This window comes from Felis catus, chromosome A1, assembly GCF_018350175.1.
Source record: "Felis catus isolate Fca126 chromosome A1, F.catus_Fca126_mat1.0, whole genome shotgun sequence".
Classification (NCBI taxonomy): Eukaryota; Metazoa; Chordata; class Mammalia; order Carnivora; family Felidae; genus Felis; species Felis catus.
This window is the reverse complement of record NC_058368.1, coordinates 226,341,910-226,356,421: the sequence shown is the minus strand read 5'-3', so window position 1 is coordinate 226,356,421 and position 14,512 is coordinate 226,341,910. Positions and strand designations below refer to the sequence as shown.

Sequence of the window (14,512 nt, the reverse complement as noted above, 5' to 3'; positions counted from 1 at the left end):
GAATTCTGGAAAGGGAACGCATTGTGATGTGATGGAGACTGGTTTCAAAACTCTGTGATTTGGGACAGTTCACAGCTTTCTCTCGATGTGTTTCCTCTTCAGTTAAAAGAAAAAAAAAAGTGAGGAATTGGCTTCTTTAACATGCTAAGATGCTGAACATTGTGAGCCTGGTTTTCAGAGCCTCGTTTCCTTTTCTTTTCGAAAATCAGATTAGAGAAGGCCTTGTTTTTGGAATCCCCATCTTTGTTAAAGGAGTTCCCACGCACCCTTCATCCAGGCTGCAAATTGTGCCCTCTCTTTTGGAGTCCTTTGGAAATTTAGAAATGTGGAAACTACTTTGGGAATGGAAATTCCTGGGCTTCTAACTGAGTGAGTGGACCCTGCTTCGCCCTTTTGACTAACCATTACGAAAGCCATGATGCCCGCCTTCTGTATCACCCTAATTTGCAGGGCCTAATATATTTGTGGCTTTCTCACATGCCCTCTCTGTGACCCCCTGTGATCTATGTGGCGATTATATACACAAGGGAATCTCTAACTCACCAAGTTAAGAGCACAGAATTCCAGCTAGGGGGTGGGGGTGGGGGTGTCCAAATGGTGCCCTCCAGTTTTGAGGGAATCCGGCAACATTATGTTGATACTGGGAGAAGCCAGAGGGCTGCCAGAGGTAATTTCCCTATGCCTTGTTCCCTTTGGTTTTCAAGTTGACCTTCTCGTTGGCAGTAAACTTGACTTGGCAAGATTCATCCCTGATCTAGAGCTTAATTCCCCCAGAGGATGTGAGACTGCCTTCCTTGAACCTAGTGCGCCCACTTTAAAAGCTATCTTTTCAAGTCAATGAAACTGACTATAGCTAGCTGTAGGGTTTTGTCATGATCACATATTACCTTGTATTAATATTTAGTCTGGGTTCTTCAGAGAAACAGAATGTGTGTGTGTGTGTGTGTGTGTGTGTGTGTGTGTGCGTGCACAAGCACGCGCAAAGAGATCTATCTGCCATCTGCAAGCTGGGAACCCAGGAGAACTGGAAATGCAGTTCAGTCCAAGTCCACAAGCCTCAGAACCAGGACTGCTGATGGTATAAGTCTCAGCTTGAAAGCAGAAGACCCATGTGTCAGTTCCAACAGTGAAAGCAGAGAAAGAATTCTCCATTCCTCCACCTTTTGGCCTGTTCAGGCCCTCAACAGATTGCATGATGCCCATCCACACTGAGGAGGGCAGTCTGCCTTACTGAGTCCACTGATTCAGATGTTAATGTTACCCAGAAACGGGTTCACAGGTGCCCCCAGAAACGTTTAGCCACGTGTCTCGGCACCTTGTCATCTACTCACGTTGACACATAAAATTAACTGTCACCATTAACAATATCTTTGAACACCAATGGAATGTGGTAAAGCCAGGCAGTTTTCAAAGTGTAAAACCGCGTAATTATTGCAGATGAAATTGCTTCAAAGGGTCCTCTTCCAGCTGGAGACGTGGGAGTCCTCCTTGCTTTTCTTTTCCTGATCTTATACACAGAACCAGTAGAATCCTGTGCAGGTATTTCTACTTGCCCAGTACCTTGAGTCTCTCCCCTCTCCTCTACCTGCTGCCACGATGCATGATTCACTAGCCATTCTCCTTACGCTCATCTCAACCCCATCAACCGACCCTCCACACAACCAACCTCCAGAGGGACTTTTTTTCAAACAGCAAGTCAAACCATACATTTTCCTGCATAAAATTTCCGGTTGCTCCCCATAACCTCCAGGAAGAATTCGAGTTCTGCAGCAAAGCGTAGACGGCCCTTCATGAGCTGCCCTAGGTTCACATGTCACTTTTTCCACTCAGTGCTCCCCTCTATGGAGCCATTGGCTCTCTACACGTGTGTATGTTTCTCCAAACACATCACATCTGTGCACACTGGGGCGTGTGGACACCTCTCTGGCTTACATACCGTTCCCTCATCTGTCCCTCCCCAACAGCCCTCTTAACAGCCTTCTCGTTGGCCAAGCTCTAATCCAAGTATCCCCTAAGGAAAGCCTTCCCTGCCTGACCCCCAGCAAGTTAAGTTTCCTCCCAGCTCTTTGCCTTTTGAGTACAGGCAGGTAAAGCATCACTGGGTTTTGCAATTGAGTATTTGCATATTACCAGATTCCTTTCTCTCAATTCATTATAAGCTTTATGAGGGCAAAAATGAGGCATGTTCTGTCTTTGCACTTGAGGATACCACAGTTATGTGAACTTATGTGTGTCAAAGTCTTCAGTGGTCATCTTGACTTCTAAAAGGTTCAGACAAAATTGCCATTGGTTAATACTCTAAACACGCATTTAGGAAGCTACAGTAGCTAAAACTTCCTTATCAGTAGAAGTGGTTTGGTGGGGAAATTAATAAATATCAATGGTTAACATAAATATTAAATATTTAAGTATCAAATAAACATGTATGCTCTGCTCCAAACCGTGTAGCAGGCATGCACTAAGTCATGACTGTTGTCATTGTTTTTGGATTGTCATTGTTATAAACATGCTTGGAAGTCAGTACTTGGTCTATGTTGACTTCGCCATCTTATATCCCAGAGAAGGTAGAGGTATTACCCCAATAACGAGAGGAAGTGTTAACGAAGATTATATTTGTGAAAGGAGAACCAAATCTGGAACTAACTAAAGAAACGCCAGAGATCTGTTCAACCTATATTGTTCATTTCCCACTGAGTACTATCCATACTCCTAACCCTGAGTATTAGGGCAGGCCCCATAATCTGATCCCAGTGGACCATTCCTAACTTAGTTCCCATCAAATCGTTTCAGAAACCCTGCATTCCACCCTGTGGAAACTCGTCACAACCCCTCTGCCCCCCAGCTTTCTTGTCTCTCATATTTGCTCGTGCTGTTACTTACTACCTGAGCTCCATATTATGTAAACAAACTGCTCCCCTCGGTCAAGATTCCCCTTATAGATATTCACCGCTTCCAAGACTCCTGACTCCTCGGTATTTAAATGTTCACTTTGTGCCGACGCATGTACAGTAAATCTCTCATGCGGTTCATCAGTTGCCCGCCATATCCTCGTCATTTCTTACCTCCTCTCCTATAACTGAAGCCCTGGATCAGGAAACGTTCCCTAGTCTGGCTGTACAAGTCCCATAATATTACTGAGTGTGAGATACCTCATCTTTAAAAAAATAAAGGTTAATTGGGAGGATTTCTACGGTGGTCTGCACCTTTGTAATGTATGAATGCATGAACTAACCACAGATACTACCTACTCAGCCACGGACCAATTTATTTTCTTCTCAAGCCAAACCTAACAAGCCTGTAGGAATTAAGACCGAAGCTTAAATTTAAAATTACTGCTCTAAAACAATGCAAGCATATCAAAGTAGTGTCTTCCACCAAAACTGAGCTTAATCAGTATTTCATTAAATTGGGGACTCAGTTTCAAACACAAGGCATATATTTCCCTGAATCAAACATACTGTCCTTCCTGGAGTGCATCGGATTTTACTAGATATTTAAGATAAATAAATAAATAAGAAACCAGAACTAAGAGTTTAGAAACAAAGGTTGTCGTATGATCTTGAAAACCAAAGTGCCTTCACAGGCATCACAGATGGGAAAACCACTACTGTGGACATAGAAATTCCACAGAAACAGGATTACAGTTGCTCTAACAAAAAAAGAAACTCAAAACAAAGGACGATTTCAAAGCCGAAGTTGAAACTGAAAGGAACAACTTTCAAAGCAGAAGCTGAACCACCTTCTGCAAAACCACAGAGGCTATTGGAGCAGAGTGGACGGCCTCTGACGAGTCACAGCTTTGTTCTCCAGCATTGGACTGTATGCTTTACTCCTTCCTGAAATTCTTTGACTTGGTAGCACTTGGCTTTTGAACCTCATTACTCCCAGGGCCTGAATTTTATAAGGGTTTCCTGGGCAGCCTGCCAAGACATGGGAGGAAAGTCCCCATTAGCACTATTATGTCACCACTTGGGAGCTTGGGTATTGCTTGAGCAGCCAGAGCACGGAGGTGCCTGAGGTGAAGCACCTGGCTTTGGAATTGCCAGAAGGATTCAGGATGAGCACAGAGAAAATGAAAAATATATATACACGTTATGTAGTGGGATGAAGTATCTATCCATACACATTGATTTATGTTATATATTGATGGCACACCATTTATATTTATATACTAAAACTACTGTAATATACATATTTTACATACATAAAAGTATGCTGTAATATATATATGTATATGTAATATTACAGTATAGTCTTAGTATATAAATATAAATGGTGTGCCATCAATATATAACATAAATCAATGTGTATGGATAGATACTTCATCCCACTACATAAAGTGTGTGTGTGTGTATATATATATATATACACACATAAAGTGCATAATACATATGTATACATATGTAAAATATGTATATTACTGTATGTTTTTATATATAGTATATTTGTATGTACAGTATATTATATATATTTATATATTAATATATAGTGAACTGAAATATATATTGAAATTCGTATTTCATATATGATTATATATAGTATATGATGTATACAATGTATAATTTATACACATATTCTTAGGGTAAGAAGAGCTAGATTTAGGGAGATAGCTAAAGACATCTTCCAATCGTGTGAGGAAGGACAGAGTATTAAAGGGCTTTCTAGATCTAAAAAAAAAAACAAAACACAAAAGTCTTCCTAAGCATTAATTTCCTTATCAATAAAATGGATTAGGAATCAGGTAAGAAAATGTTCATAAAAGCATTCTGGAAACTTCATAATTTAATACAAATAAAAGGCATTATAATTCATTGTAAAATAGACACCTGTTTTGCAGTATACATATACATCAGCCATGGTCAAAGTCCTGAGGACATTTAAATGTTTGAATTTAAATTATCCTAAGTGGGGCAGAAGTAACTCTAGACCAAGGTCCGCAAGTATTTCCTAGAGACTTATATAGGCTTCAGGGGCCGAGAGGTGAAGTCATGTATTTTGTGCATACTTAACTACAGAGAGAAAACTCCTCATCCCACCCCACCCCCCATTCTATGGGGGTGGGCCTCCCATGTGCTGGGCATGCTTTATCCCTAATTTCCATCTGCTAGAGACATTTCTGATATGAAAGCACTGGCCTGAGGGGAAAGGTCTGCCTAGCGTGTGGGAAGAAGAAGGAAGCGTTATGGACTGAATGCCTGTCTCCCCCAAATCCATGTTGAAACCTTAGCCCTTGGTGTGATGGTATTAAGAGGTGGGGCCTTTCAGAAGTAATTAGGTTTACGTGAGGTCATGAGGGAAGAGCCCCTATGACAGGATCAGAGAACTTGCTCTTCTCTCTACAGTGTGAGGATACAGCAAGAATACAGCTGTCTACAAGAGGGTTCTCATCAGGAATCAGGAACTGAATTGGCTGGCACCTTGATCTTAGACTTCCCAGCCTCCAAACTGTGAGAAATAAATATTTGTTGTCTACAAACAAAAAAAAAATAAGTTGTCCTCTCTGATCTTCCTGTAGAAGGTTCTATTCACTCCATAATTCACTCATTCATTCATTCAACAGATACTTAGTGAACAGCAGCTATGAACCAGGGATGAGGGGTACAGCAGTGAACAGCCCAGAATCCCTTTCCTCAGGAACTTATATTGCAGAGTGAGGACAACAAATACATAAATGAGCAAATAAATGCATCGTGCCACAAAGTGATGAAAAGTGTTGAAAATAAGTGGGAGTCAAGCCGGGGGTATCACTTGATACAGGGCGATTGGGGAAGAGTTGGCCAGTAAGTTGGACATTTGCTCAGAGACCCAAGAGAGTGGGGATGGCCCACAGGGCAACCGGGGAAGCACGGTACAATGCATAGACATTGAGGCCCGAAGGCACCTGAGGGTGTCTGGGAACCAGCAAGGAGGCCGGTGGAGTCAGAGGAGTGGGGAAAGAGATGAGGTCAGAGAGCACAGTGGTGCCGGTCCTCAGAGGCCCCCTCAGACTTGAGGTTTCACACCTGGAGTGCCATGGGTGGTATCCAGAGGCTTTGAGAAAAGTGACATGATTCCAGTTCTGTTTTTCAGGAGAGCGGCTCTGAGGATAAAGTTGGGAGTAAGGACAGGGCAGGGATACTGGTTGAGTCGCTAGAGCAATAATCCAGGTGACACGGTTGTTCTTGGACCAAAGAGGGTTGAATTGAGTCTCCAGGTGGCCACCTAATCTCAGATTCATAATTATGTGTATTTCCCTGGAGTTTCCAAGTACCTCTGTACCCATCATCTCACTGAATCCTCAATATATCCCTACAGTAGAGGCACACCAGCTACTCATGCTCGCTGCATAGAGGAGAACCTTGAGACACAGAAGCTAGGCGTCCTGCCTGGGGCCATAAAAAGGTAGACCCGAACCAGCTGTGCCTCCCAAGCCAGCGCTCTTTCTGCCAACCCTAGACCATGGCCAACCCTTCTTGCATTACCTTACCTCTTTGACCACAGAGCCACCAGACCACTGCAGGGTGAGAATCGGCCCTTAGGGAGCTTCCGGAACGTTCCTGGGCCAGGGCAAGATGTGTTACAAGCAGGGCCTCCTTTATTCGTCACAGCCACCTTTCAGGGAACGGGATCATCCCCCTTTTAAGACAAAGGAAGTGCTCCTTTTAAGCGATCACCCCTCATTTTAAGACACAGGAAGGACTGATTGGCCCAACATCCGGCAACTGGTGGTGGATGTGGAATTAATTCAAAGCGCAGTTTTCCGACTCAAAAGCCCGGGAAGCCTCTGCAACCCAGATAACCGAAGTTGTTACCCGATCAGATAAACACGCAGGACCCGTTCTTGCTTTCCCTTCTCCGCGGGGGCCACAGGACGGAAAGGGTAACGCCGGGGCCGCGCACGTTGGCGGGGCGGGGCAGCAGGACCCCGCGACGGTACCCCCCCTCTTCGCGGAGGGGATCGGGGCTCCCCAGCCCACCCCCCACCCCCCCGCCTCCCGCCTTCCCGGAGGTTCTCTGAGCGTGTGTTCTGTCTCTCCGTGCAGGGTGCTCCAAAGTGACCTGCATCAGCTTGACCCGGGAGGCCTCCATTAAACTGTCCCCCTTGCACGGCAAACAGATTTCCATCCGCTACCTGGACATGACGGACTGCTTCGTGCTGGAGGACGAGGGCCTGCACACGATCGCCGCGCACTGCACGCAGCTCACCCACCTGTACCTGCGCCGCTGCGTGCGCCTCACCGACGAGGGCCTGCGCTACCTGATGGTCTACTGCGCCTCCATCAAGGAGCTGAGCGTCAGCGACTGCCGCTTCGTCAGCGACTTCGGCCTGCGCGAGATCGCCAAGCTGGAGTCGCGCCTGCGGTACCTCAGCATCGCCCACTGCGGCCGCGTCACCGACGTGGGCATCCGCTACGTGGCCAAGTACTGCGGCAAGCTGCGCTACCTCAACGCCCGGGGCTGCGAGGGCCTCACGGACCACGGCGTGGAGTACCTCGCCAAGAACTGCGCCAAGCTCAAGTCCCTGGACATCGGCAAGTGCCCGCTGGTGTCCGACACGGGCCTGGAGTGCCTGGCCCTGAACTGCTTCAACCTCAAGCGGCTCAGCCTCAAGTCCTGCGAGAGCATCACGGGCCAGGGCCTGCAGATCGTGGCGGCCAACTGCTTCGACCTGCAGATGCTCAACGTCCAGGACTGCGAGGTGTCCGTGGAGGCCCTGCGCTTCGTGAAGCGCCACTGCAAGCGCTGCGTCATCGAGCACACCAACCCCGCCTTCTTCTGAGCGCGCTTGGCGCGCGCCGCACGGACCCCACGAACCCCTTTCTAGAAAGCAGCGTATGTAAGCACCGACCGCCGCTCGCTCGTAACAGCTCTTTCTTCCTGGAAGGTTCTTAGGCATCCGGCTTTTCTTTCTCCCTATGTCTGGCGGGCCCACAGGAGTCAAGGGAAGGAAGGGGGAGTGGGGGGGGGGGGGGGGGGAGAGCCCGGGGAGCGGGGGGAGGGGCACGAATTTCTGTTGACAGCGAACCGGTTGTGTGGTCGGGTCATGGCGAGGCAGCGTCTCGTCTCCCGAAAGGCGTGCCTCGGCAAGCTGGAGGCGGAGTGTTGGAGGACGCCTCTTTTCTCTGTCTCTCCGCCCCTGGCCACCTCCCAGGCTTCTACGCGCACCCCCTGCAACCCCACCTCCACCCCCACCCCCACCCCGCCCTCGCCAGGAGCAGCCACAAATCCTCCGAATAGGGATGCTCTCCGGACCTCCTCCCCCTTAAACTGCTTCATTGGCCTAAGCCCTACCCATCAATCCCACACCCAGGCAGATTCTCGTTAAAGAACATACAAAGTGGTATATGCAAAGTGCTAAGGACCCTTTTCTAAAGAATCACTTGTCCAGGCAGCACGGTGCAGGGGAGGGAGAGGGAGTGGGGGCTGCATTCTTCCCCCCAGCGCTGCCGCTAAATAGCTGTGTGACCTTGGGCAAACCACTTGACCTCTCTGGGCTTCAGCTTCCAGCACCGAATCAGAGGCCACCCCTGCCCCAGGATCCGCTCCCTTCCCATTTTAGAACTGAGAGGACAGAGATGTCAATAAACAGGAGCACCCTGGCCTGGACCGTAGGAGGCATCCACCTCTATTGGTTTTGGAGGGTGCTTTCAGGAGATTCAGAAGTGCCAGCGTGAATGCCCTATAGTTCCTTCACTCCAATCCGAATGTCACTCCACCCCTGTTTATTTTGGTGGGTGAGTCTCTTGGGCACCTTCCCTGTCCCCCTAGGTGGATCCTTTCTGTGACAAGGGCTTCCCACATGGGTGCACCCCACGCCCTCTTGTGGAGGCAATGGGATTCCTACGCACAGCACAGCCCATATCCCCAGTCAAGGTGATCTTGCTGAGTGTTTTCAAATAGGAGGAAAGACCCTCACGATTTTTAATTAACAAGGGAGGCCCAAGAGAACGCATGTCTTCCAAGGTTTTTCCAGGCCCTCTCCGTGCACCTGTGGCCTGCATCAGGCAGGTCTGCCCGGCAGCCGGCAGGAACAGGCCTGTTGGTTCTTTGTCATTCAGATCACGTTTCGACTTTTCTCATCTATTTATTTCTTTGGGCATCCAGACATCATCGCATGAAGCCTTTTGGGGTTGAGTCATAAGTGTTTAACGGTGCAGATTTGCCACCTCGGGTGCCTTCTCCCATGGCTCTCTAAATGTTCTCTGTCCAAGAATGCACAACAGACTTTCAGGTGTTTAAATACTGTTCACTCAAAAATGTCAGGCAAATGGAAGAAGGAAGTTGATACAACTCAGGCGCCGGTCCACCAACCAGGCCCTTGGAATAGAACGTTAAAATGATTGCCAAATAGGAACTTTTTTTTTTTTTAACGTTTTTTATTTATTTTTGGGACAGAGAGAGACAGAGCATGAACGGGGGAGGGGCAGAGAGAGAGGGAGACACAGAATCGGAAGCAGGCTCCAGGCTCTGAGCCATCAGCCCAGAGCCCGAGGCGGGGCTCGAACCCACGGACCGGGAGATCGTGACCTGAGCTGAAGTCGGACGCTTAAGTGACTGAGCCACCCAGGCGCCCCAAACCAAATAGGAACTTTAAATGGCCCTATTTGGATGGCGATCCATTTGCTAGCTTCATGCGTGTGAGATCAGGATGCCAGAAGAAACGTCTGCTGCTCAATTTCATGAAACTTAGTTGCCTTTGGTTAATCCACACGTGACTTTTCCCAGATTATTCTCTGGCCACCACTCTCCTTCACCACTATTCAAGTACTCAGCCATTTCTTTCTCAAAGGGTCCATCGCCCCAACACAGAACCTCTGCATCTCCAAGCCAGGGGTATGGAATTTATTTCACATCGAGCCCACACGCAAGTCAACAGCTGCACTCCCACCGTAGGCTCACTGCGTTTCTTTGTCTTCTGTTGGGAAGGAAAAGATAGAGTGACGTGGCACCTGCCCAGGGGGTTTCTCTCGTGCGTCATATGACATCACCTCCTCTCCAGTCAACATCGCCAACAACTTAGTGTGCGATCGATACTACGTGCCACGGGGGGAAATGAATTGCTTGTCTGGGAATAGTATCCTGGAGATAGCACAGGGTTTAGAGTCATGGATGAGGTTGAAGGTAGCGTTCCCCTGCTCTGTGACTGTCTAAAATTTCAGAATTTGAGAGCCAACAAAGGATCGTCCCTACCCCTTGGCACCGGGGTCTTCCAAGTGGTATTTTCATACTCCCGGAATGAGAAGAGAGATCCAAAATGGCTCCCTGAACCAGAGAATAGGTGTCCCATTAAAAATACCTTTATCACCATCACCTGACCGCATCACCTAAACTGTCTTCCAAACATGAGTCAAAGGTGACCTCTACATTCATTGCCCAGCACATGCTGTCTTTCCCCGTCTCTCCTTTTTCCCCGTCTTCTCTTCATCCGCTTTGCCTCCACTTGGGGTGGGAATCTATGGCAGAGGTCACTGGGGAAACAGCTCAGCAGATTTTTAGAGACCAAGCAAAAGGCCTCACTAGGAAATCTCTCTGTTTTAAAACATTGCTTCCTTCCTGCCTCTGCGAAAATGAATGCTCATTGTTGTTTTTTTATTTCTAATGTTCAATCACTGCGTGCTGTATGACTCTAGAAAGCCTTAATTTACTACCACCAAGAAATAAAGCAATATGTTGGTAATTGGGTTAAGCCTCATTTAATACCCTGGCCAGAGGAACATGGTGTTCAGAGAGGGACATCCAAGGGCGAGCAAGCTCTCTTCTGAAGTAGAGAGCAAGTCAGGTCACTGCAGCTCTTGTCCACTTAAAGTTGCATTTGGTCATTTCCCTTGGTTCAGTGACTGTGGCTGAAAATTAGGAGGCGGGTGAAAAATCATTACCTTCACAGTTTGGTTCAGGTCTTCAGTTCCTTAACCCAAACTCTTGGAGTCAGATGAATTTTGGAATTCATAATTTTTTTTTTATATTTTAGGAAGTTACCTGTGGTGTATTTTGAAATACCTCTAGCAGAGTCTAGAACAGCACCCTTAGTCAAACATTAGTCAAACATGTTAGTATTCCGTGGCAATAGGTACAAATAGTCACACTGTGTAAGATTATTAGAGACTGTAAAGAGCCTTGCATCCATTCAGGTCAGATTCTGTCACCAAATTAATTTGCACCAAACGCAATGAAAAAAAAAATCTTCTATTCTTTCAGAGATTTCCAGATTTCAGAATTGTGGATAAGTAACTGTGGACCTGAATGCGCTTCCCTTGGCCCTAATGCAAACGGAGTAATCTTCAAAATTATGCTATTGGTTGTTATAAATCTTTTAAAAGGTCTTAAAGCATTAAAACCACCCAGCAGGGAAATATGGCAACGTGATCTAAAAGGAACAATTATAATTCAGTTGGAAAAAAGTAAATGCCGACTCTCTACTCACCAACACCTTTAGATCCAAGAAATCAATAGGGCAGAAAGCAAGTACTGAGAGATGAATGGCACACTTCAGCCTTAGCAAGTAAAAAGGTTTTAAGAGATATTGATTTTAAATGTATTTGTCCTCAGCCTTCTTCGGGTCCTATGTCAGCTGCTTAATGACTGTCACGTTAACCAATAGGACGGTTAACTACCTGGGAACATGAAGTTGAGGTAGCCCCAGGCGGCTCCCGTCAAGATCCCAGAATAAAGCTAGCAGTAAGTAAAATGCATTTGTCCTTGAGGTTCATGACTTCTGAGATTGACATTTGTTCAGAATTAGAAAAAATCTTCAAGAAACTTGATATCCAAGAGCGTGCGGCATGAAACCACACAGGTCGGACATTTTTACGAGGAAAAGTAATTCGATAAAATTGCTACCCACGTCTAAGTTTTCACAGAGAAGTCACAAAAAGGAGTACATTTGTTCAAGAGCTAGCAGTCATGATTAGTTAAGAAAGACATTAGTTGGAAGAACTGCTGAATCGACAGTAGGGGAGGGGAGAGAGCATAGAGACCTGGTAAACACTGAAGTGAAAACGTTCACACAGACGATCTGTGAAATCAGGTGGGGTTCCCTCTTGCATGCTGTTGGTCAAGTGGTTTCTCCTCGATCCATTCACCAGACATGGTTCTTGATGTCGCAGGAAGGGAAGGCACAGGGGAAGGGGCGTGCCTGTCATCATCTGTCTGCAGTGGATGCTGATGCTACCACTGAGATGCCCCCAAACACAGCTCTGGGTGCCCAAAGAGCAACTCAGGCACTTTCATTAATGGCCACCTGGTGGGTCGAGCTGTTCTACCTGGGCGGAGAAATACTCCCACAGACACTCAGATTGGGGGCACCCCATCCGGGATGTACCTGGCATGTGACTATTCCTCCTTTTTCTCTGAGTGCGCCATTCTCTCCTAAAGTCACGGGTCCATTTTGTAGAGGCTTTCTCCCCACCTTCGAGCCACTAGATCTCCTAGGGTCTGCTAAAACCACCTGGGAAGGAACATCTCCATTTGGAAGCTGGAGGTGGCCCAATCCCTGCCTGTCACCGGCACCATGTGGCATCTCCAGCAGCGCTATCCCAAGAAATATCTGCAAGTAGGATGCTGGTCTTGTGAACCACCCAGGAGGGCTCCCTTTAAACTCTGAATTCTTGCTCAGGTGTTAGCGACCAGCATCATCCAGGTACCAAGGATGGCCTTGAAGATCACTTAAAAAAACCAAAAAACAAAAAAAACAAGGAACCTTGACCTAAATATTTCCAATCTAGCCATTTCTGTACTGTGGAATGTTTCTCTTTGCAGTCACTGAGCTACCGAGTTTTACACTGATGAGATCAAGATGTCTGAACTCTGTCCTGACCCATGAGGATCAACGTATGATGGAGACAGGAAACTACAGCCATTCTCCATAAACAAAGGATGCCCAGGGAGTTCCAGTCATTTTCTTCTGAAGGAGCAGACAGTACCCAGCAACCTGCAACCCCTCTCCAAAGGTTTATCGAGCTGGTACTATTATAGGATCTGGGTAGATAAGAGATAATATCCTTACCCCAAGTGGACCCTTGGATCAAATACTATCATGTGATGAGCTGTAGAAGGGGAAGGGGAATATAAAAAGGACAGAGGCAACACCCTTTCATTTATTCTTCCAACAAATAATTTACTAAGAACTTAATATGTGCCAGACGCTGTGGTGGCACTGAGTCTTCCCCTGATTGAGTTTACCCAAGAAGTAATTTTCGTCACCCTATGGAGAGGAGTAAGCACTTAGGGACTCATCTCAGAGGTAGGGACCCTTGAACTGGATTTCATAACTCCGTCAAGGGGAGCATCACAAACCATGGTGCACTTGAACATCCACAACAGCATACATGGAGCCCACTCAGGAAGACAATATTTAATAAGGCTAACAAAGCAATTTCTCCTTACCATAGGTTAGCATTATCATAATACTAACTATACTAAGTCTAAGTTAACTTTGTTAACTTGAGGTAGTCATACGGAAATGGCAAGTTCTGTTCTGTTCTAACATCATCCCACGGCGTAACTCCTGGGTACACATACGCATGCTTTCATACACACACACACACACACACACACACACACACTATAAAGTGGGGACGTTCTGTGAAAACAACCCTGCAACAAAATTTCTCGAACAAACTCTGACAAACCTCAACCAGCTTGACTGTCCTCCCAGACAGCATACATGGTAACAGTTCAAGCACAGCCACGTGCCTGAGAACCTGCAGTCAGGATCTCTCCAGAATCTAGCACAGGGAGAGGATGCTAGAAGCCCCTTCCCTCAGTTATCCTTGGATTCTTCAGCCCACATAAGTGTTCTTTGGTACCACTCCAATTGTTACATGTTTATGATGGGACCGGTCAGAGTAATTGAGGCTTCTCAATTACCATGCCCCTTTATTGCAAACCAGTCCGTGTCAGTAATGGCAAAAATATCAGATGGCCCAAGTAAAATTGATTAAGTAGCCATTAAAATTGGCAAGAAATTGATTTTGTTTGTAAATTCGCTGAGAATGGGTTCTTTGAAACCTCAAATACTATCAGGCTTGTGAAGGTGAAATCATTTGCCACAGTAAGAATTCACCAAATGACGGAAGCAAGCAGAAAATGCGAGGGCGGTGGCTTTTAATGTCTGTTTCGCTGCAGTGAGGCACAGCCATCCTTGTGGTTTTCCAGAGCCCCGAATGCCTTCCAGAGTTTGAGAAGGCATATTAAGGCCATTTCCAGATAAGCAGGCAAAAGATAGAGGGAAAGAGATTTCTAACTACAAAGATTAACCAGGCATCAGCACTCCCTCTTTCTCCAAACTTCTACCACCACTAATGAACACAGCCACCCTCTATAAGTTTTTTTTTTTTTTTTTTAATTCCAGGTTTCACATCAATAATGTATTCTTCATGGGTATTTACGCTGAGAATTTAAACAAACTTATCATGGTCTTTTTCATTTCTGAGAAAGTAGATAACGGGACAAAACTGTCACAACTGATAAATGGCCTTTCTTGTTTTATCTCAAAGCCTTTCTTTTGGAGATGGAGACCAAAGTAGGTATAATT

The 14,512-nt window shown here is 46.4% G+C and overlaps 1 protein-coding gene across 2 annotated transcripts in view; it reads left to right on the top strand.

Moving 5' to 3' along the window:
* FBXL7 (F-box and leucine rich repeat protein 7) overlaps positions 1-10,657 on the top strand; it is a 397,323-nt gene extending 386,666 nt beyond the window's left edge. For both annotated transcript variants that reach the window (XM_006928101.5, XM_019812685.2), the window contains one exon: positions 7,023-10,657. In XM_006928101.5, the coding sequence (XP_006928163.1) occupies positions 7,023-7,759 (737 nt within the window). In that variant the 3' untranslated portion in view covers positions 7,760-10,657. The remainder of the gene's footprint in view (positions 1-7,022) is intronic.
* The last annotated feature ends 3,855 nt before the right edge of the window (positions 10,658-14,512 follow it).